This window comes from Mustela putorius, unplaced genomic scaffold (genome assembly GCF_011764305.1).
Source record: "Mustela putorius furo isolate JIRA1106 unplaced genomic scaffold, ASM1176430v1.1 tig00000765_pilon_pilon_pilon, whole genome shotgun sequence".
In the NCBI taxonomy this organism is placed as follows: Eukaryota; Metazoa; Chordata; class Mammalia; order Carnivora; family Mustelidae; genus Mustela; species Mustela putorius.
Genome location: NW_025421470.1, coordinates 2,938,826 through 2,960,849, shown reverse-complemented (window position 1 = coordinate 2,960,849; position 22,024 = coordinate 2,938,826). Strand labels below are relative to the sequence as shown.

Here is a 22,024-nt window from a genome sequence, read left to right as displayed (position 1 = left end):
AACCCAAAATCCCAAAGCAGATTGTCTGTAAGAACAGTGCCTGCACCCCAGTGCAGTGCTAACGAGGTTCCTCCAGGGACCTCCGGCCCCAGGCCCCCCAGTCCTGTCCCAGGCATGAGCCCTCTGCCCCTTGAACAAAATACTCCTGCCCCTGTGGGAAGGGACCCTGAGCAGTTCCCACACAGCACTGTCCCGGCATCAGCGGACGGAGCAAAGCAAGGCACTTGGGGAAAAGCTGAAGCATTCCAGCTCCTGACACACAGAACCACCCGTTTCTAGTATCCCAAAAGCCCCCTCTTGGACACACACGAGTCTCCCGTAGCTGAGAGCAAGACCTGGGAAGTGGCTAAAAGCTCAGTACACAAAGCAGCAGCCGCGTCCACAGAGCCCAACCACCTGAAAACGCTTCGTGTCAGGGGGGCCAGCATTTCAGTCACAAACTGTACACACATCAAAAGTGGTTTTGCTCAGTGTATTTGGAAATCAGTTCCACATGTGGCTGCTACACGTTTCCAGAAGCCGCAAAAAGCTCATTTTTATTGATCGGTGATTAGAATCAGCGGATACCCTCGGTCTGTGTGTCGCGTGCGCAGAGCTCACGGGGAAATCACACACATGTGTGACAGCCTCGACCGTTTCCCTGGAGAACGGTTCCTGCCGGGGCTCCTGGGTCCTCACACAGCAGCCGAGTCCGTGCCCTGTGTTCCCAGGGAGCCCGCAACACGGCAGCAGCTGTGCTCCCTGAGCGGGCACCACGCGGGCACACAACACAGGTGCCGACGGAGGGCCGGGGTCCTCCACCCCCGCGAGGCCAGCGGCCCCTGTGCCGGGCAGCGGGGGCACCGTCGAGAGGAAGACACGGGGGCAGAATGTCCATCGCGCTACTGCAAACACGTCTGATGCCCTGGAGGCAAACGCATCTGGCGTCCCGGGAAGAAGGCCACATCGCCACGGCCGCGCTGCGGGTAAGCGGCCGACAGGAAGCAACAGCGCTGCAGGGCACCGGCGCTGCTCGTAGTCTCTCCAGAAGGGAGAGACACACCGCGGCACAGCTTCCCTTCAGCCAGGGGGGCCCGAGACTCCAGGCAGGGGAGCCTCGGCACAGCGGCAGAACATTCTAGAGCCCAGGACACCCTCCAGTTCGGGACGGCCCACGTGTGCCGAGCTGGTGCAGAGCGGACTGCCACCTAGCGTGGGGCGGGAACGACGCCGCCCCTTTGCTTCCCAGCGGAGCTGCCGGCAGGGCAGGGGCGCGCCGAGCCGGGGCGGCTAGGACGAGCACCTCAGGGACGCCTCCTCCGGCTTCATCTTCTTGGCCTGCCCGTTGGGCCCCGGGGGCGGGTTCTGCCGCCGCTTCTGCAGCCTCTCCTCCTTCTTCCTCAGGTAGGCGGTCACGTTGTCAAAGGTGGCCTTGTAGAGACCACTGAAGCCCGCGTCCATGCCAGACACGCCTGTGGGGGAGGTACGAGAACAGACGGCGGGTGGGACCGGGGAGACCTGTGCCGGCGAGGCCCCGCCTCAGTGGGACTGACCCGGGGCTCGGCCTGGGCTGGCAGCCCCTGCTCCAAGGCACCCCCGTGGGGTCCGTCTCCTGGAGGCCGCACCAGCTGGACTCAAAAGCTGGGTCACTGCTGGGAGACGAGGCACGAGGGCTGCCACCATGCTGTCAGCCGCCCCACGGGGACCCCTGTGCCGGGGACTGAGGGCAGCCTCCTGCCAGCAGCCAGTGAGGGACCAGGATGCCGCCAACCTCCACTCGGGTGCCCGGCATCAGATCCACCCCCGGGGACGTGGTCCTCATGGGCGGGCACCGGGACCACCAAGCCTCAGGCCCCGCACACGCCGCGAGACAGGAAGGGGTGTTTCACCCGCCGAGTGTGGGTTACTCCCCGCACAGCAACATAGCAGGTGCAGACTGACCTAAGTATCGCGCTTTGGGGGCATAAAGACCACAGACCAGCCCCACGGGGTGGACCTCACCCTGGCCACAAACTCCACAGGGACCATCAGCAATGTCCACGCTTGTGCCCTGCACAGTGACCTCCCCGCTCACTGCGCCTCCCGACCCTTCCTGTGACTTTCAGGCCCAGCCGCCCTGCCGACCCCAGGCTCCCTCCCCTCGCGCCGTCCCCCACCCCTGCACAGTGAGCAGAAGGGTGGCTCTACCTGCAGAAGCTCAGGGGAGGGAATCCCACCCCAGGCCGACCTGCCCGGTGAGCCACAGCAGGACGCCCTGGCCCCAGGCCCCAGCAGGGGGGCGGCACGTGCCCGCGGGAAGCAGGCTCGCTCGTGTCCCCCACGCAGTCCTAACACAGGTCCACTCGACAGTGTTGCCGAAGCAAACGCGCACCGGGCTGGGGAGGACGCAGCCCTGTCACTGCCCTGGGACTATCACCCTAAAAGCAGGGATGGAAGCTACCCTGGGACCCAACACCAACAAATCCCACGGGAACACCTTCCACGAGACGTTTAGATCACTGCTACTGGTCAACAGAAACAGACTTTACGTCTGCATCGCTCGAGTTCGGAGAACTCTGCCTTCTCCCTGGGGACTAATGTGAAAGACGTCTTCTAGGCAGTAAGTCCTTTACTCAAATGAAAGCATCTGGCTCCCAACGCTGGGCGGCCAGTCATCCTTCTGACAGTCGCTCTAGGCCTCTGCCCAAGAAAAGCATCACGGGGACATCGGGGGCTCAGTAACTGAGCACCTGCCTTCAGATCAGGTCGTGATCCCAGGATTCTGGGACCGAGCCCGTGCTGGGCTCCCTGCTCATGGGGGGGGAGCCTGCTTCTCCCTCTCCCACTCCCTCTGCTAGTGGTCCCTCTCTTGCTGTGTCTCTGTCAAATAAATATATAAACTCTTAAAAATAAAAAAAACACATCGCTGGGTCTCTAGAGGCTTGTTACTACAGGTTCCCCTTCCTCTATGAAAACAAACGGAGGGAAATCAAGGCACCTGGTGGCTCAGCTGGCTGGGCCTCTGCCCTCAGCCCGGGCCATGGTCCTGGGGTCCTGGGCTTGAGCCCCGAGCCAGGCTCCCTGCTCAGAGGGGAGCCTGCTTCTCCCTCTCCCCCTGCCTCCCTGCTCATGCTCTATGCGCCTACTCACCCACACGCTCCAATAAATACAATCTCTTAAGAAAATAAAAGAAACGGAGAGAGGTCTCACCGTTCTGATACTCTCAGACAGGACTACGGGAGGGCAGCATGCGGGGCTCACCACGGGCTTCTGCTGACCAGGACACATGGCTCCGATCGCCCGGCCACTCTCCCCACAGACTATGGTCCCCCAAGGGAGATTTTCCCCACAATCTCTCCTCTTCCCTCGGCCTGGCGTTCCTACTAGGACCTGCCCTGGGCCCTAGACACCCATGGGCCAGTCCACTGATGGTCCCCACACCTGACTTTGTGGCTAGGAACCACATACTATGGCCGCTCAGAGCCAACAGTCAGGGCCCATGAGCTGCCCTGCCACTCCGTCCAAAGGCCCACCAAGTACCGGCCCCTCCCAGGGCCCTCTCCCTGAAGGCAGAGAGGTGGGTGGCCCTCGAACCCTGACCCCAGCCCCCATGAAGCTCAATCATCCTGACGCGGACTGCCCGGGCACGGGCCAGCTCCTCGGGGCCCCTACCGGCCGCTGGCCTTCTGGACAAGGACACGGGCGCATGCCACACATCCTGGACCAGCAGCCACGGAGGTGGTTCCTGCTGTGTACGGTATTCTGTAAGCTGGCCCCATCCACGGCCAATTCTGGACATCAGCCCAGAAAGGAGGCCATGCCCATGCGCTCACCTTCCAACATGGCCCAGTTCCCCTGAAGATGGGCAGAGACCTTCTTTAAGGCGGTGTTTTCGGGAACAGCCTGAGAGGACAAACGGAAGACATTTACTGGAAAGACGCAGGACTGCCACCCCAGTGCAGCGCGCAGAGGCACAGACCTGCCGGCCGTGGTGCACGCAGCTGGGCCCTCGGGAGCACCAGGCAAAGCCGGCCAGACGTGCCGGCACAACAGACACAGCAGTCACCACATGGCGTCACGACACAGACCCACGATACGTGGGCTGCCAGCATCCCACACCCACGCTGTCACTTGTGACCTTGTCTGAGGAGCCTGGCAGGTGACACACGCCGGCTAGTGGCATTCTGTTCGCCACTACTCTATAGATTAAAATACCCAAAGGGTTCAGGGGCATCTCCAAGGCCGCAGCCAAGCACGCTCTGGTAAGGGAGGGCCCGTCTGCACAGCGCTCTGGCGGGCGTTACCAGACCCCGCCCAGTGGCCTAGGAGACCCCGCACAGGCAGCAGACGGCCCGGCGTTACAGACGGGGGAGCCGGCTCAGAGAAGGGGTAAAGCTCACATGTGTCCCGGGGAGGAGAGGCTCACTCGGCCCACGGCCCACATGCCCTTCTCTGGTCCTGATTCCATGCCCCAGATACAAGGCCACCCTAAGCCTGCCCCACATCAAGGGCCTCCAGCCAAGTCCGACCAACTGCTCTCTTCTCCGCTAAAAAGACACGTGACCAGGACAAGCACAAGAAAAAACTATGCCCACGAGGAAGACTACCCCACAAAGAAACACCGCAGGCACCATGACACCAGATGAGCTGGCCAGGCACCCCTGCTCCCCGAATCCCCGTCACGAGTCCTCCAGCCACCACCACAAGGATGCACCCCCAGCACCAAGACATGATCAAGCTGGAGGCGGGCAGAGCTGGCGCACCCCCACCTCAGCCACACGGGCAGCAGGGGCCCAACGCGTCTCACCTGCCACTGGCCGTCCACGGGCCTGCAGAGCACAAGGGGGGCCTCCCGGCAGTCTTGCAGGACCCACAGTCCCTGGCCCTCCTCAAAAGCAACGTCCCACACTCTGTGCTGGAAAGCCAGCTGCTGTCTGTAAGCCAGCTGCTGTCTGCGGGCGTCGAGCTGGAAGATGTAGACCACGGGAATGCTTTCCGCAAAGAGAGAGAGAAAAATGATCACAACTAGGACGGGGCCCGTGTGCGTACGACGGGACAACGGGCAGCAGCTCAGCACGGTGCCCAGATCACAAGACCCAGCCGCCACCCACCGCCAGCATCCTGACTGAAAGCTCATGAGAGACTTGGCCAGAAACACTCAGCCGAGCCACTTCCCAGCCCATGAGCCCCAGGAAGTGAGGGGTAACAGAAGTCTAAGTCAGGGAGCTCGGGGTGAGCTGGTCCTGCTGTGACGGGGAACCAGTGCAGAACAAAGGAACAGGTCGTGGGGAAGGGGGCCGCTCCTCCTGCAGCAGCCCACGGCACGGGGCGCTGGGCCCAGGCCCCACCTGGCTCTAACCTGCAGCCCTGTTTCATTTATTCTATTTATTTATTTATTTGACAGACAGAGATCACAAGTAGGCAGAGAGGCAGGCAGAGAGAGAGGAGGAAGCAGGCTCCCTGCTGAGCAGAGAGTCCGATACGGGACTCGATCCCAGGACCCTGGGATCATGGCCTGAGCCACCCAGGCGCCCCTGAGGCCTTGTTTAAAACAAAGCCCACTGCAGGCTTGCTGTGAGGACAAACGAGCTGAGTAGAAACACAGGGTGCCTACCCAGGGCAGGAGCAATGCTCTAGAACCCACCATGGGGGGCTGGGAGGGGCACGTGCTCCCAAAATCCTCCTCCGCGGCACCGGGAGCCCTAGCGCGGGTCCCACTGTGAGCAGCCCTCGGGTGGAGCTGACGAAGGTGGGACTTTATCATGCACCAAGCCCAGATGGAAGCCAGTGAATTTATTTATTTATTTTTTTAAAAGGTTTTATTTATTCACTTGACAGAAATCACAAGTAGGCAGAGAGGCAGGCAGAAAAAGAGGGGAGGAAGCAGGCTCCCCACAGAGCAGAGAGCCCGATGCGGGGCTCGATCCCAGGACCCTGAGATCATGACCTGAGTCAAAGGCAGAGGCTTAACCCACTGAGCCACCCAGGAGCCCCAAGGCCAGTGGCTCAGTTCCACCCTAAGGAAAGGAGCCCACGTCCGTCTGGCGGTGGCCATCCTCCCGGAGTAGAACTCACCGGGGAGACAAGCTTTATGAACAAAAGTGTGTGAAGCCTCCCCATGAAGGAGACGGCCCACAGGGCCACAGGAGCGACCCGCGTGCTCCCTCCTACGGCAGGCGTGCGGGCCCCAGAGCAAGGCCGTCCGCGCGAGTGCACCCACCAGTCACACAGCAGCGCCACGCAGCTCTCCTGGCCCCAGTACGCGATCCTGGACGCCGCGGACCTCTGCAAGGAAAGGAGCAACGTGAGCACATGGTCACCTGTCAGGGACCCGAATCGGGACTGTTCTGTTCACACTGAGATCAGACACAGCAAGAGCTTGACAGGTGCCACTACAGTCAAGGAAGGAAAACAATGGAACAGTCCAGGAACTTTCTGGAAATCAGAAGAAAGGCTCAGCAGCCACCCCGTTCCACAACTGCAATGTGCCACGGCGGATGGCAGAGGCCTCTCTTTCTGTAGCTCCGGCCTTCCCTCGACGTCTCCGAAGCCAGCTGGTCAAGGACGGGGAGGAAAGGAGAGGACACTGAACCCAGGGGACCACTAACAGGACACAATCGTGTGTACAAGGTCCACGCACCCTGGAGAAGTGGGAGTAGAGGCCTGGTGTTCACCAAGCCCAGTCGGAGGGGCAGGGCCATAGCCCAGGGGCTCCCAGGAAGGAAGTGAGAAGCCAAGAGACGGGGCCATCCACAGCTCATGCAGGCCACGTGTCCCGGGCCCGAGGTCAGAAACCTGCAGGTTCGTGGTCCTCTCTGCCGCACGCTCCCCGCCACTCGCCTCTCAAAGAGACTAAAGTCAACCTCACCATCCGAGCCCACCAAGAGCTTAACTGAGACGGGAAAGTGATAAAGTTACCAGAACAAATCAGGCGTCCTTGCGCCACGGGCGGGGAGTGGGGGGAGCACCAGGGCCACAGACGCCCAAGCAGGAGGCACCATGAGTGGGCAGCCAGAGCAGCAGGGTCCGCTGACCTGGGGACCCAGGCACCACTTGGCTGGGTGGCCACAGGGCCAGGGTCCTCGAGGCTCTGGCCCGCGCTCAGGCCTGGCCTGCCCACTTCTGAGGCCAAGTGAGGGCGGCGGCTGCAGAGCAGTCTCAGGGAGCAGAAAGAAAGCAGCCAACCCGAACAAGGCAGACAAGCCCCTCAACTCCGGCCAAGCCTCCTGCGGGCGGGCAGGGGCCACACGGGGGCTCCAGAGAAAAGGCCAAAGTCCCTGATGACAGCAGGACCCTGGTCATCAAGAAACCAAGACGGCCGGCTCTGCGGGCCTAGAGAGCCACGGATGCGGCATGCTCCCTCCCCGCAGGCCCAGAGGGGCCTCTAGGAAAAGGGGTGGGGTCACCCCCCCCCCCCGTGACCAGCCTGGACCTCCGCCGTGCAGGGCACCAGAGAGCAGGGTGTCCATGACGACAGAATGCAAAGCACCTCAAAAGGCAGCCCGTTCTCCCCCAAAGATCTCTCACAAAGCCCCAGGAGACCTGACCCAGGGATACACTGGCCAGTGGGGTCCCAGGGATGAGGGGGTGGTCATGAGGTTAGTCCACGGCAGACAAGGAGGGACGGACGCAGGAAGGGTGCCCAGCTCCCTGACAGGCTCTGCTCAGGCACCACAGTCTGTCCCGTTTCCGAGCAGCACCGGTGGAGACGCTTCTGTCCGGGCGCGTGCACACGCAGTAAGGGCAGAGCAGAGCTACTTGCCGCTTACGGGATGCGCACCTTCGGAATCTGAAGTCCACGATCTCTCCCAATCTGAAGGTGTCTGTGTTGACAGCAAGGAAACGTCTCCAACACCAACGTGGGCTTGTTCCCAGGACCCCAGGGACTGGAGAGGCGCCCTACAAGCCACGATCACCCCGAGCCAGAAGCAGGACGTTACCTTGTCACCCCACGGCTCCGCCGGTTCCCGCAGGCTGGTCAGGTGACAGCAGTGCAGCTCTCGGCCACTTTGGTACTCCCAGAGCCTCAGGGTGCAGTCCTGCACACAACACGGACAGGTCAGCCTGCGCACGGAGGGGCAGGACTGCCTCCAAGGACGGGGGCTCCCAACAGGGGCCGGGTCACCGCCCCGTGGCTCCCAGGTCACACGGTCTGCTGCGTGAGATGACTGTGCGGCCGCACCAATCCTCACCAGAACGCCCGTGCCCACCCGCGACAGCAGGGCCAAGAGACACGAGACAAGCTGCTGGTCACACGCAGAACGTCAAAAACTGCAGCCGCTGTACTCACGCCAGGAGGATACACACGTGCGCGCGCACACACACACACGGACGCTTCAAGGGTCAGGCATTCGCACAGGAGACACGTGGGCAGGGCTGCTGAGCAGGACAGCTGTCCCACATCCCCGTTTGGGAGCGGGTGGAAACCCGTGAGCCTGTCCACTGGGGAAGACGAGGAAACAGGCATGTGTACGGAAAGCCTCACCGCTCCAAAAACAGGCACGAACGCTGGAGGGCACGAACGCTGGAGGGCACGAACGCTGGAGGGCACGAACGCTGGAGAGCGCGCATATTAACAATGGCTCATCACAGATCTCACCAGGACAGGCCACGGGGCCAATCAGGACACACCGGGAAGGAGGCAGAGCCGAGCGGCTCAGCCACTTGGCCAGTACCCCGGGGCCCCGTGCACCAGAGCCCATTGCGGACCACGGGTGCGCACAAGCCCACACGCACCTGAAGCCCAGATTCTGAGCAAACCAAGGAGATGGCACCGCGCACGCAGAGTTCCCAAACCCGGAAGAAAAGGAAGAACAGCGAGTCCCCCGGAGCATCCGAGCTAGGGACATGGGGTCGGGCGGGAGCACGAGTACCCACCGGGAAGGGAAGCGGCAGACAAGCACGCCTGCCCCGACACCCCTCTGCAGGGACGGGAAAGCGTGTTCCCAAAGCACGAAGACTCGAGGACAGAAGAGTGATGACACAGGGAATCCTGAGGCCGCTGGGAGCAGAAGAAGGCAGGCCCTGGCAGCAGGAGGCCGCGACACAGCACATGGGCCCAGCAGGCCCTCGGCAGCACGGCCACCCAGTGGGGGAGCAGTCAGAGCGCCCGGACCCCCCACCCCTGCGGCTGACAGAGCTACAGGCTCACTACCAGGGAGCGAGAGACCACCATCTCAGGAATGCCAGATCCATGCCGAGGGACACCACTGGTCCTCCCCAGTCACGTCCCGGAGCACAGGGACAGGCCTGATGCCCAGAAAGGCGAAGACTGGGCCAAGTAACCACCAGAAAAGGGCTGACCTAGATGGCCCATGGGCGCCTGACTCCAACACCGTAGGCCCCCGGATGCAGTCTCCACCATGCCAGCCAGTGCCCTGTCCCCATCAAACGTGGACAGACGCGACCCCCGGACATCCGCAGGAAACCTCCACCACGAAAGGCGGACAGCACACAGGGGGAAGGAAACACACATGTGAGCTCAGGGAGAGCAAAGGTCCTGCAGTCGGGACCGACGACCAGGGCACTGTAAGAGGACACTCTGAGGACAAGAAAAGGCTCCTGACGGTTACCGCGAACAGCACAATGGAATCCCCATAGGACACGGCGAAACAGAACTGAGGAGAAGTCCCAGAAGCAGAAGCAGAGCACGAGAGAAAAGAAAAGAAAACAAACCAGACAACCAACGTAGCCCAACATCCCACAACACAGACTGGGGGAGAAGTGCTCAGTGACGACACTCCTGGGAACCAGGACCTTGAACCGCAGGGCCGCTGACTGAGGGAGCCGGTGTGCAGAGCCCCGCCCCCGTCATCCCCAACTCAGAGCCCGGGGCAAGAGAGCCCTGAAAACATCCAGAGAAGGAGAAACAGATCCTGCAGCAAGAACCCACTCGGAACGGCCGCAGACTGCTCAAGCCCAAGAGCGGAGGAGGCCGAGCACAGACAGCGACCAGAGAGGCCACCAAACCCCAGGGAGGAGCTCTCACCTTGGGTTCGAGGGTTGGGGCTTAAGGGCACTTCCAGGACCCAGGACAGCAGCCGCACGACGCCCCGTCCCTCCCCCTTCAGAGGCACTGCTCCAGACACAGCAGGACAGACAGACACAGAGAGGATCAACAGGAACAGGGGAGGTGCAGCCCACCAGGAAAGAAAGGGACGATGGGCAAGACAGCGTCCCCACCACGGAGCCGGCGGGAGAGCTGCGGGAAACACGTGCTCGTTTCTCCACCGCTCTCTGGATTCGCAGGGCCGTTACAAGGCTGCGGGGCCCATGGCACAGCTTGCAGGGGCGCCAGGCCATCTTCCGCTGCCGGCCGAATGCAGAATTCCACTTGCCAGGTACAGGTGCTTCCACCGGAAACGAACAGTGCGCTCTGCGGGTGCGGGCCCACGGCGGGCAGTGCGCCCCCCGCCCCGCCGCTGCCTGAGCGCCAGCCCTGCTGCGTCTTCAAACAGGATCACGAGCAGAACACCCGAGCTGGCCAAAGTGGTGCCAAGACCGAAGGTGTCTGTTCTACTTTTCTGGGCGCTTAAATATTTTTTTAATCGTAAAAAGGACTTCAAGGATTAGGTACAGCAAAATCCACAAAACCTGCCGCCTCTGGGGGCTCCAGCCACACGCACTCTCCGGTCTGCTGTCGGCAGACGGCACACGGGACGGCAGACACTGCAGGAACACAGGCGTGGGGAGGGAGCAGAGCACAGACACGCAGTGGCCGGCCGCCTGCAGCGGGCCAGGGAGGCCAGGGTGCCCACCCAGAAACCCCAACTCTCAGGAGGTCTGGGAGCATTCTGTGCACCTCCCTACCCCCGCTGCCAGACACCGGAGTCCCATAAAATGGGAAAGGGCAGGAAAAACAAGAGGAGGGACAGGCCAGGAGAGACACCATCAGTAACTCAAAACCTTCGCTTCGGCCAAAGCTACTGCTTAACAATCCTTTTAAAGATTAGTCTTTAGGCCCGAGTCTCTGATCACTGAACCATCGACACTTCAGGGTCAACTGCCAGGACACATAAGTTTTCACTACCAATCAGAGCCCCCACCAAGGCCAGGGGCCCTGCCCAAGGGCCAGGTTGAAGAGCGGCACGGAAGCCAGGTCCCCGGGACGCAGAAGGGTCTTCCCAGCAACTGCCAGAACAGAGCTCATGATGCTGGTACGGATGGGACAGCTCCGAGAACACATTCCTCACACCCCACTGCAGTGTGTGTCTGTGACACACACACACACACACACACACACACACACGCCCCTCAACAGGAGGCCCTGAGAAGGAGCCAGCCGCAGTCCACTCCAAAACTCGGAAAACAAGCCCCATCTAGTGGCCAGCCACCGAGGGAAAGCACCGACCGGGAAACAGAAGAGCTCGTGGTGGGCAGGCCGGTGCTCCGCAGGGCTCCCCTGCTGAAAGACGCCCGCAGGTGCACACAGCTGAATGAAACACTTACCCCGGAGGAGGACAGCAGCAGCTCGGGGTGGTCGGGCACCACGAGGATGCGGCTCACGAACCTACAGTGGAGAGAGAGGCGAAAAGGGAACCCAGCTCCAGGCCGCTGCTGTGGTACTGCTCGGCCCACCGGTCACCTCAGAGAAGCCGCCCCCCTCCTAAACCCGACCCCCAACAAAAACGGCCGTGGCTCCCACATGAAGCTAGACAGCACTGAGCGAGCACGAGGACCACGCCGTGTCATTCTCCAGGCCCCAACAGCCGCGACAGCCCCAAAGCAGAAGCGGGCCCCTGCCACGCTGGTGGAAAGATCCCGGAGCATCTGTGTTGCTCACTCCAGCGGCCCTGCTCACACCCGAAACCTTCCCTGAAGGTCCGTGACAGCAGGGAGCCTCAGGACGGAGCAGGGACAAGCAGGACGGAGCAGGGACGGAGGACGAGCGGCGACAGTGGCCTGCGTACAGACTCAGACCTCCTGTCCTTCACCCCGGGGCAGCCCCGAACCCAGCGGACCCCAGAAGCCCCCCCGAGTCTGCTGATTGTGAGCCAGCCTCTAGCCCTGCACGGGGGCCAGCCTTCCCTGCTTCTCCCCGGGGTAACGGGACCACTAGAGCACGGCTCCAGGCAAGGCCCGCAACCGGCTGGCCCAAGGACTCCCCTGACGCAGGGGCGGCCGTTCCAGAGCCCGTGAGTCACCTCGTGGACGGCCCCTGAGGCTCACAGGGCCTAAGTCTGGGTGCTGGGTTACTGGACAGCTGAATCAACACCCACATCCGCCGTCAGGAGCCACAAACCAGGCCACCAGCGACCTTCGCAGAGGTCACCTTACATTCCATTCAAATCCAAAGAATCAGAAGCAATCTCAGAATTAAATTAAGTCTCTCCAACGAGTTCCCCTGCCTCCCGTAATTAAACGTTAAACACTTCAGCAAACAAAACAAGGCCCCCCCCATCCACCCGCTGTAATTAGCCTCGTGCCCGAGAAGAGCAGTGCTCCTCAGAAATGCCTCCCTCGCAAGATGTCAAAATCCAATTACTGGAACAGCGCCCGCTTGCCAGGTCACAAAGGACGGACCAGACTCAGAGGCGATGGTAAGTCCCGCACCACTCAAATCATCGAAGTATGTTTCCCCCGAGCACGCACCCCTCTCCTGGCTGCCTACCACCGCGGGCGCGGACAGATGTCTACACCAAGGAAGGAGCATTCTGGAAACAAGCCCTTGGCTGGAGGCCAACGCGTGACCACCGGTGAGTGCTTAGGGCGGGAGGCAGCGGGCTCGGGAGTGAAGGCCTCTCACACCGCGGGCTACGTTGGCTCCCGTGGGCAGCGCCACTACCACCGTGTGTGGCGACCACATCCTGGGCTCTGAGACCTCGGTGCCGACAAGGAAACCTCTCCCCGAAACACACGGGAAGGGAAGGGAGCAGGGGTCCTGATGGCCCCTGGGTGGAACCCCGCGCCCAACGGGGCCTCGCCGGGCAGTGCTGCGCATGCCAGGCTGTCCGTCTCCTGCGAGGCCCTGGCCAAAGAGCAGGTGGTCCCAGCTCCACCACCGGTGCCCAAGCCGAGCGGCCCACCCGCGCTCCGAGCCCGAGCTTCATCCTGGGGGACAGGAAGGGGACTCACTCTGCGTGCCCGAGGCAGAAGGACTCGATGCTGTGCGGCGCCGCGGCCCAACTGACCCGGATCTTCTCGTCCCGGTCGGCGGTGAGGACGTAGCGGTCGTCGGGACTCACGGCCTGCACACGGGATCAGAAAGGACAGACCTGCGGGTGAGGGAAGCCGCAGCTGGCCCGCCCACCCCGACCCCCGGAACCTGCCCCAGCTCTACACCGAGCCACGGCAGCGTCCAGATGCCCAACTCAGTGCGGCCCCTCCCTGTGCCTGCCGCACCCCCCTCTCCTCCCTCCTTCAAGTGTCCCCATGGCCAGCCAGTCACCGAGTCCTGGGGGCTTTCCTTCAAGAACCCCTCTGTCACTGTCCCTGCTTCTCATGGGGTCCCACCCCAGCTCCCCCTCCCACCGGCTGCCCACGGCCTCGCTGGGCCTCTCCGGGAAACCGCTCCTGGCTCAGGGTTGGAAGGACACTCGGGTGAGGCCCATAAAGCTTGGGGACAAGCTTAGGCCTTGAGACGGTGACTGCCCTTCCCAAACACCTCTCCCTGGTCACCCAACCCGGCTGTCCCTTACATGCAGAAGTACCCAGCCACCTCCCAAGTGGCCCAGACAGCCTCAGCTTCCCGAACATCGCTCCCACAAAGCCCTGCCCACAGATCTGCGGAGCTGTCCCTGCTCCAGAGCCGGAACCCCGACAGCTGGGCTCACAGACCCGGCCTCACCCCCCCATCGGACGCCCTGCCCCTGCCCCCAGCGGGCTGCAGCAGGTTTAACTAGGCCCATCCCACGTACCACATCCAGCAACATCGACAGGTGCCCAAGCTCAAGTTTGCCACATCCCTGTGGGTCGGACACCGAAAAGGAATACACGTCCCCAGACTTGTCGGCCACCAAAAGCTTCTCCTCCGAGGCCGTGAAGGTCAAGGCCGTGCATCTCCTCACCACGGTCCTGGAAGGCAACAGATGCCCGCCGTTGGCCTGCACAGGTCGGCACGAGTGTCGACCAACAGACCTGCAGGCTGGTCCTGCTGCTGGCGGGTCAGCTCCACGCCACGTCGCCCCTTCCAGTCACCACAGGTGATGCCAAAAACGTAAATTAATTAAGAGAACAGCAACAAAGCCAATGATTTGGGCCAATTTAACTTTGGAACATCTTTGCTTTTGTGATAGCAGAATCCAGGTGGGGAACGCCTCAGGTGTCCAGCAAAAAATCATCTCATCCCACATTTGCACTGTTTGAAGACTGTCATAATAAAATGTGCGGAGAATTCCCCTTTATTTGCCCTTTGACCCCAGCACCACTGCTGTGCGTTCCAGGGAAGACCGTCAGCTTCACAAACACCCAACGTGCTCTGATCACACCCAGAAGCGCGCACCACGCGGGGCCTCCTACCCTTACAGCTTCCTGGCCAGGACCACCCAGTCCATGCCCCAGCCCAGGGGAAGGGGAGGGCAGCCGGGCAGGAATCCCACGTGCTGCTCGTGCACACGCACCTGGCGGCAGGCGTGGCATTCGCGGTCCCTCTCTGCGGGGACGACTCCGGAGGAGGGCAAGCAACCCCGAAAGGAACGCACTTCCGCTGGCGGGGGGCCATGTCCGGTTAACACACTCCTAAATTCAAACACTTGGGCCAGAGTCACCAGATCAGTCACATGTGCCAGTTGCTTCCATACTGCACCAGCCTAAGAAACAAAGTCACGGCCCCTGCCACACACACGGCCACCGCTCCGCTCTCTGGGTCTCACTACTGGCGGCGCAGGGGCCGCACGGCTTCAGGCGCTCACACAGTCCACCTCTTCTCCCCTGGCGTCTCCACAGGGCAATAAGCCTGAACTTCTCACCCGACAGCAGATGCCACGTGTGACCCCGCTTCACACACCAACACCAACCTGTCTACACCGCCTACGTCTGCAGCTCTGCTTCAGAAAGCGGGGTCTCTGCCCTCCTCTGTCCCCAGAGGGTGTGGAAGGGGACTCACCTTCCAACAGAGCCCAGTGTCCATGCACATGGGGCCCCCCGGCTCCCCACTGCTGGAGCCCCACACGTCCCTTGAAATAGAAACCAAAGCTAGAAGAACCCACGTGTCCAGCACGAGGACCGAAGACCACCCATGTTCTCACGAGGACCGAAGACCGCCCATGTTCTCGGGAGCAGAGCGACGGAGGACGGGAAACCCAGGGCAGAGGGCTCGCAGCCGTGTCCCGGGCGCCCCCCCACCCCGCAGCGGAACCTGCTCCCGCATCTCCCTGAGCGGGGGACAGCGGACCGAAGGACGAGGAGCCACCAGTGCAGAAGGACGGCCTGGGCCAGGCCCACAGCAGGATGCGGCACGCACTCGCCCCAGCAACCCGCCCCAGCTCCCTCCAGTATCTTAGCCCTTTGTCCTCAGCCGGAAAGGGGGGTGGGGGCGTTCATCTTCTCAGGCCAAGTCAGTCCTCCGGGGGATTCCAGGACACTGCACGGAGCAGGTGGGGGTGAGGACCTGAGGAGTCGGGTCGCAGGTGTGGCCGGGTACATGAGACCAGACAGCAGAGGGGCTGGCCACTTTGCGCCATCAGAAGACATGGGCCTCACCATTCGTCAGGATCTCTGCACTCCCCCTTCCCTCCAGAGTCACGGGGTTCACAGCCCAGCGTTCCCATCCTCACGCCCCTCGGGGCCAGCCTGACCCTCTCTCCTCTGCCACCTCCAAGCGGATCGCCACTGGTCAGGTAGCTAACTGAGCCCTGAAATCCCCCACACTTAGCGCCCACTCAAGCCCCCCTCCAGAGAGCCACACTTGTTCCACGGACTGAGTGTGTGGCCTGCCAGGCCCCGCCGGGCACTGAGGACACCCAGCTCCCCGACCCCACACACCTCCAGCAGCCAAGCAGCTTCGGGAGAACCACCTCACTTCCCAGGGCTCTGCCCTTCTGCACGCTGGAGCATTTCAGTACAGGCAATTTTCTGAAATGCTGTGATTTGCTACGTGACATTTTTCACTAACACACACACATCACAGCGGAAAATATCACGCCAGCCCAAGTATCCTATCTTTAACTCAGAAGACCTGGCCTCAGTTCTGGACCTTTGTCATTGTAAACAGAAACGTTAAACCAAACGCTGCTACCCACCATTTCCATCTGGGCTTTTCCTTAAAACCCCGCGTGATTGATATTAAAGCCGCCAGACAGCGAGCTGTGAGCAATTTCCGGTCCCATGTGGATCTCGGGGGCCGGGACACCTGCACCGCTGAACAGAGCATCAGCTGCGTGGAGAGCAGCTGTTTATCTGAGCAAGGATCCGTCTGTGTGTGCCCCTGACCAAGCGTTAACAGACACCAGACCAGGCAGTGCGGACCTTACACTGAAGTCAACATACACCCACAGGACAAGGCGACCTGAGAAATGCAGCCCCTTGACCCGTGAATCTGGCCCGACCCCTCCGTCCAGCGGCTGACGCAGACAGGATGGGAGCTGCTGGGGTCCCGCAAGCCGTGTCTGCACGCACCAGACCCCCACAGGCAACACAAGAGGCCCTGCACACCCAGCACAGAGGTCTCCGATACAAAGCTGGTCTGCTGATGTCAACGTAAAAACCAATTATGGGAGAAGAAACCAGGCGCCGACCGCTGCTTGCCCTCCCTGAGCGTTCCTAGATCTCCAAGCGAAGTCGCCGACACACCACCTTCCAAAGACAAAACAAAAACACAGCATCTTCCCCTCAAACACCCATGGGCCACAGCGCGGAGGGAACTGGACGGATACACACAGGGCTCTGTGCCTGGACACCCATCCTGGGCCTTACCCACCACAGACCCTGCCCTGCGTTCCCCAACAGCCTGACAGGCACAGGGACCCGCTGCCGGCCAAGAGAAGGCTTCCTCCCCTGCAGACCCTGCACCGTGCCAGGAGCCCTCGGGGAAGGGCCAGAGCCCCGCCAGGAGCCCCGGGCCACCTGCCCTTTAGTCAAGGTGCAAGCCCCACGACAGGAGGCAGGGGCGAGTTGGCGGGCTGTGTGGGCGGCCACTGGCCCCAAATGCAGGATGAAACGCTACCCCTAAGCGGCGTGCACACACCACACACACCGCCACCTGCACATGCGCTTTTACTCTCCTCCTAGAGAGTGAGTGAGGAAGCTCTCCGCAGTGCAGCTGTGAGCCAGCTACAAAGCGGACTCCTTTAACCTCGGCAGTTAGGCAGTTCAAACACTATGACCTGCGCGTGTTTCTCTCTTCCTCTCCAGGGACAGCTAAGCTCTGCGGGAGGCCAAGGATGCCCGCTGACTCTGCTCCACGTGGGTATTTCTGTCCCATAACGCCAGCCCTCACCCACGAGAGGAAATAAAGAACTTACTATCGGGACACTGTCGGAGCAAGAGAAGTGCACACCTGCCCCAAACCTGCCCCAGCACCCCCCACCTGCTCTAAGGCTGCCGACTTTCTTCATCTCTGCCAGCGCAAGGCTGGAGCACCCTGGAAAGCAGGATGCCACGGTGGCCAGGGACACTGACTGGACCTAGAGGGACCAGGGGCAGGGCCCGGTCTGCTCTCTGAGCTGACGGACTGGGATCAGCGTCCCGACACCCGCCAGGCGTGTGGGTGAGAACGCCCCCGCCCCTGCAGAGGGCTGTTTCAAGGACTCAGGCGGTCAGCACACGTAAGGCAACGACAACAGGGCCTGGCACACGGCCGAGACTGCATGTGAGCCGCTCGTTCGCTACGTCACGGTCACTACTGCTGTGGACATGCAAGTGTAAGCTGTGCGTTCAACATGGTAATGATTCACGTGAGCATTTCATACCTGACACTCAGACATTGCCATGGTTTTGTACGGAAAAGAATCAGACGCTTACTGTCATCAGTTAAAGCAAAATAGCCGCCAGACTTGGAGAAGGCGGCCGCCAGGATCATGTCACTCCCCTTCTCCATGGGCTGCCCGTCCTCCCTGAGGAAAAGAGGAGAAGGACCATTAGGGCTTCCCTGAGTGAACAGGGCCGCACTCCTTCAGGCTGGCCCTGTGCGTTTATGACACGAGCAGAGCCAGAGAACGGCATGAGGTCCAGGGAGCCAGAACACAAACGCGTATTAAGCAGACAAGGGGAAGCTCAGAACAGCCGTAATTTTTAAGGAATAAATCTGGTTAAACAGAAGACTCTCTCAGCACACACACACCGGAATCCAAAGAGCTGAGCCAGAAAGTCCGTCAGAGATCACATGACCCACGCCCTCACGGCCAAGAACAAATCAAAGACCAGAGTCAAGAATTATTTCACGTTAGGGGCGCCTGGGTGGCTCAGTGGGTTAAGCCGCTGCCTTCGGCTCAGGTCATGATCTCAGGGTCCTGGGATCGAGTCCCGCATCGGGCTCCCTGCTGAGCAGAGAGCCCGCTTCCCTCTCTCTCTCTCTCTGCCTGCCTCTCCATCTACTTGTGATTTCTCTCTGTCAAATAAATAAATAAAATATTTAAAAAAAAAAAAAAAAAAAAAAAAAAAAAAAAAAAAAAGAATTATTTCACGTTAAAAAAAACTGAGCCTTTAAGGCCATTCTACGAAAAAGGCACCATACAAAATTATCGCACTGTGCTTGCCTTATCTTCCAATTAACTACAGCTAACTTCAACACACAGCAAGTTCCACTGCACTATTTCGAAACGTCCACAGGAGTTTATTACAGACAGAAACTGGAGGTCTTGAGAACAAAACTACTATTCTTCAGGCCAAATTTAAACTTAGCTCCGCATTTTCATCCTGTGGTCCTACTTGGTTCATCCACAGGGCAGTGTACACAGAAACGAAGAATTCGGTGCCAAGGCAACTTACTCAGTGCGACAATTTACCTCTCGGGCTACCCCGTCCCACTTAGTCCGAGCACGATCAGGCCTTACACGTCTGCTCCATCATCTCACCCTTTATTCTCCTGTGACTTCTCCGCAGGACTGCAATCGTACAGGAAGGGGACGTCATCGTCACTAAGAGAAAACAGAAAGATTTTACACAGAGAACTTTATGAGTAAAATTGTGAGGTTTTTTCCCTCTGGAGCACCAACATTCTCATACCCGATAAAGTAAGGGTCTTATCCACGGCAAGAAATTGTCCGGGTACAGTGCTGCAGAGAAACGCTACGGAGCTTCACCTGCTTCATCTTTTCAGGTGGGCCATACACAACTGGCACCGATCCGTACCCAAAAATCGGTTTCGCAAAACAAATGGGGACAAACCTCAACAGGAAGTAACAGATTATTCTTTCACACCCTAGAAAATCAATGCAGGACGGTTCGTGTTTTTCGCGAAGATTCTTGCATCCAAATTTAACGCAGCCACCGCTTAAAAATGTCTCACGTACCCAAGAAAGCCCGTGGCTGGCAAGCACCTGCCAGCGCGGGACACCCTAAGCGCTGGCGAGCTCACGCGCGTGCTCTAATAAAAACAAATCTTTAAAAAAAAAGAAAAAAACCGAGGGATTTAGTGCACTTGTTAAGTATCAAGCGTCCTGTCGAGTGTGAAACCGCGTGTCCCGGGGGCACGAGGCACCGCGCGCCTCTGCACATCCCCGGAACACACCGCACGTCGGAGAGTGAGTTTTCGGGGAAAACTGAGAGCTGGGCCTCCGGCTTCGAGCCCAGGGGCCGCGTCCGGGCGGAGGCGGAGGAGGAGGCGGAGGAGGAGGAGGAGGAGGAAGAGGAGGAGGAGGCGGACGCTGCCCGGGACAGGGCTCCGGGATCCGCACCGACGGAGCCCCGGGCCGGGCGGGAGACGAGCCTGAGCCGGGAGCGGCCGCACCGGGAGGAGAAGCGCCGGGGCCCGAGGAGAAGGCGCGGCCGGCGGGCGAGGGCGGCGAGTCCACGGCCCGAGGGCGGGAGGGGCGGCCGGCGCCCGCACTCAGGCCGCCTTCCCCCGCGCCCGCCGGCAAGGCCCGCCGCCCGCCCCGAGACCCCGCGCCGGCCCGCGCCGCCCCGTGACCGGCCCCCGCCCCGCGCCGCCCCGTGACCCGCCCCCGCCCCGCGCCGCCCCGTGACCCGCCCCGCCCCGCGCCGCCCCGTGACCCGCCCCCGCCCCGCGCCGCCCCGTGACCCGCCCCGGCCCGCGCCGCCCCGGCCGAGACCGCGGGACGGGACGGACGGCGCCGGCGAGGGGCGCCCCGGCGGCGCGAGGGACCGGAGGCCGCGCCGCGCGCCCGCAGCCCGGGCTCCCCGCGGCCGGCCCGCCCCCTCACCTGCCCGCGGTGGACGTGGCCAGGAACCGGCTGCCGCCCCGCACCACCAGCGCCCGCCCGCACAGCGCCAGCCCCGCGCAGCTCGCCATGCGCCCGCCCGCCGCGCCGCCCCCCACGTGCGCCGCCGAGCCCCGCTTCCTGCCGGCGCCGCGCGGTGACGTCACGCGCAGGCGCCGCGCAGTGACGTCCTCGGCCCGCCCCCACGGTGGCGGAGGCGGAGCGTGCGCAGAAGGCGCTCTCCGCCCTCTCGCTCCCGGCGGCGTCTGCTCGCTGGTCGTCGCGGGCGCGGGGAGCTGGTCGGCCGCGGGGGGAGGCAGGCGGGGCGGAGGGACGCCCGCTTCTCGATCTTTCTCCGCCGCAGCCGGGCGACGCGCTCCCGCGGGCCCCGGCTGGGCTCCTCGTGGACGTTCCCGCAGGAGGCGCGCGGGGTGAGCCCGCGGCAGCCCCGGGGCGCTCGGGCGCGGGGAGCGACCTCCGCGGCCTCCCCTCCCCCCCGGGGACGCTCCCGCAGCCCGTCCTGGGCACCAGTCACTCGCATCCCCTTCCCGCCGTCGCCTCCGACCCACGGCGCCCCGACGCCGCCCTTGTCCCCGCGGGTCGCCCAACGCAAGCCTGACCGCGCGCCGCTGCGTCAAACCGGCGGGCCTCTGGTTGCTGCTCGGCGAAGACCCGAGTCCTAGTCATGCTCTAGCCACGGCCCGTGCCTGGCTGCCGTCCGCCCCGCAGCCGCCTCGGGCAGGCCCGCCCTTCACGCCGAGAGCCCTCCCGCGCACTGGCACTGGCACGGCGCGCTCACCCCAGGGCCTTAGCACGTGCCATTCTTTCTGCCCGACATGTTCTCCCCGGGACCCCATCTATGCACTGTAACTAGTTAGTGACGGTCACTCGGTTTCATTTCAGGGGCCTCATCGGTCAGGGACGCCTTCCCTCTCCGTTATTTGTATTCGTATCGACTGGTCGAATGTCTCTCCAGACTACAAATGCCTCATCTGGAAGGCCGTGGTCATCCCAGCCTGCAGCGCCATACCTGGGAGAAGTCCGTGCCCAGTCACGAGTGGGACAAGGAACTCTCTTAAACGCGCAGCTGCTGTCACGGAAAAGCGAAGGAGTGTTGATGGGCAGGAGGGTAGAAACCAGGAGAATGCTGACCCGGACCCCACCCCGCGTGAACCAAGGATAAATTTTTTTCCTGAAATGGAGAGCGCCTGCTGCTGGCAGAGCCGAATGCGTGGGAGAAAACCAGACTTCCTTAAAGGCGGTGCCCCTAAAGGGAGCTTCATGGAGATGGAAGCTGGGAGGACCGAGGGCACGGAGTTTGGGGAGAAGAGGCAGAGGAGGCAAAAGCAAGGGAGTACCCACAGAGGGGTTGCTGCTGGGCAGTCACTTCAGGGGAGGCAGGAGACTCCCCAGAGTTTCTGAGAAGGAATCTGCAAACGTTTCTGTGAGACGGATCTAGCTGGGACGGTGGAAGTCCGTACGCGTGGTCTGGGATGTTTTTCAGTCATGCAAGTGAGTTCACAGTGTCTGTGCTGGGCAGGATAGTGATACTAAGACCACAGAGATCCCAGACGGGGGCCAGGCATCATGAGGCTCATGAACACATTCAGCTTCCTTTCCAGTCATCCTTTACATGTTCTAAAATGTTCCATGACACACACTCGAACAGACATAATTTACCTATTTGAAATGACCTTGGAGTCTGCCTTCATGTTGTAAGTTACGACCTTGGGAAGTAAGCACAATTTCCTCTAAAAAACTGTGGAGACTGAATAGCAAAGAGTTAAAGAAACTCGTCCTTTATATCACCA

At 61.5% G+C, this 22,024-nt stretch overlaps 1 protein-coding gene across 4 annotated transcripts; it reads right to left on the bottom strand.

Annotated features, from left to right (window-relative positions):
• Positions 1 to 458: 458 nt before the first annotated feature.
• On the bottom strand, positions 459 to 20,367 carry WDR4 (WD repeat domain 4). 4 transcript variants are annotated; one of them, XM_045084429.1, is made up of 11 exons: positions 20,217 to 20,366; positions 18,909 to 18,971; positions 17,805 to 17,948; positions 13,815 to 13,971; positions 13,033 to 13,145; positions 11,407 to 11,467; positions 7,899 to 7,997; positions 6,179 to 6,243; positions 4,766 to 4,949; positions 3,792 to 3,861; positions 459 to 1,451 (listed from the first exon to the last, which is right to left on the bottom strand). In XM_045084429.1, the coding sequence occupies exons 1-11, from the start codon at positions 20,303 to 20,305 to the stop codon at positions 1,270 to 1,272; spliced, it is 1,227 nt and encodes a 408-aa protein (XP_044940364.1). In that variant the 5' UTR covers positions 20,306 to 20,366; the 3' UTR covers positions 459 to 1,269. The 4 variants fall into 4 exon arrangements, with proteins under 4 accessions (XP_044940364.1, XP_044940366.1, XP_044940367.1 ...); XM_045084431.1 differs by lacking the exon at positions 20,217 to 20,366 and adding an exon at positions 19,060 to 19,851; XM_045084432.1 differs by lacking the exon at positions 20,217 to 20,366 and adding an exon at positions 19,060 to 19,851 and having other exon boundaries at positions 17,857 to 17,948.
• Positions 20,368 to 22,024: the final 1,657 nt, after the last annotated feature.

Coding starts and splice junctions, on each gene's coding strand:
- WDR4 (XM_045084429.1), bottom strand. CDS start 20,305: ATGGCGAGCTGCGCGGGGCTGGCGCTGTGCGGGCGGGCGCTGGTGGTG. Junction 17,949..18,908: donor AAGTCACAGGAGAATAAAGG/GTGAGATGATGG, acceptor TCTTTTCCTCAG/GGAGGACGGGCAGCCCATGG. Junction 4,950..6,178: donor GTGGCGCTGCTGTGTGACTG/GTGGGTGCACTC, acceptor CTTTGCGGAAAG/CATTCCCGTGGTCTACATCT.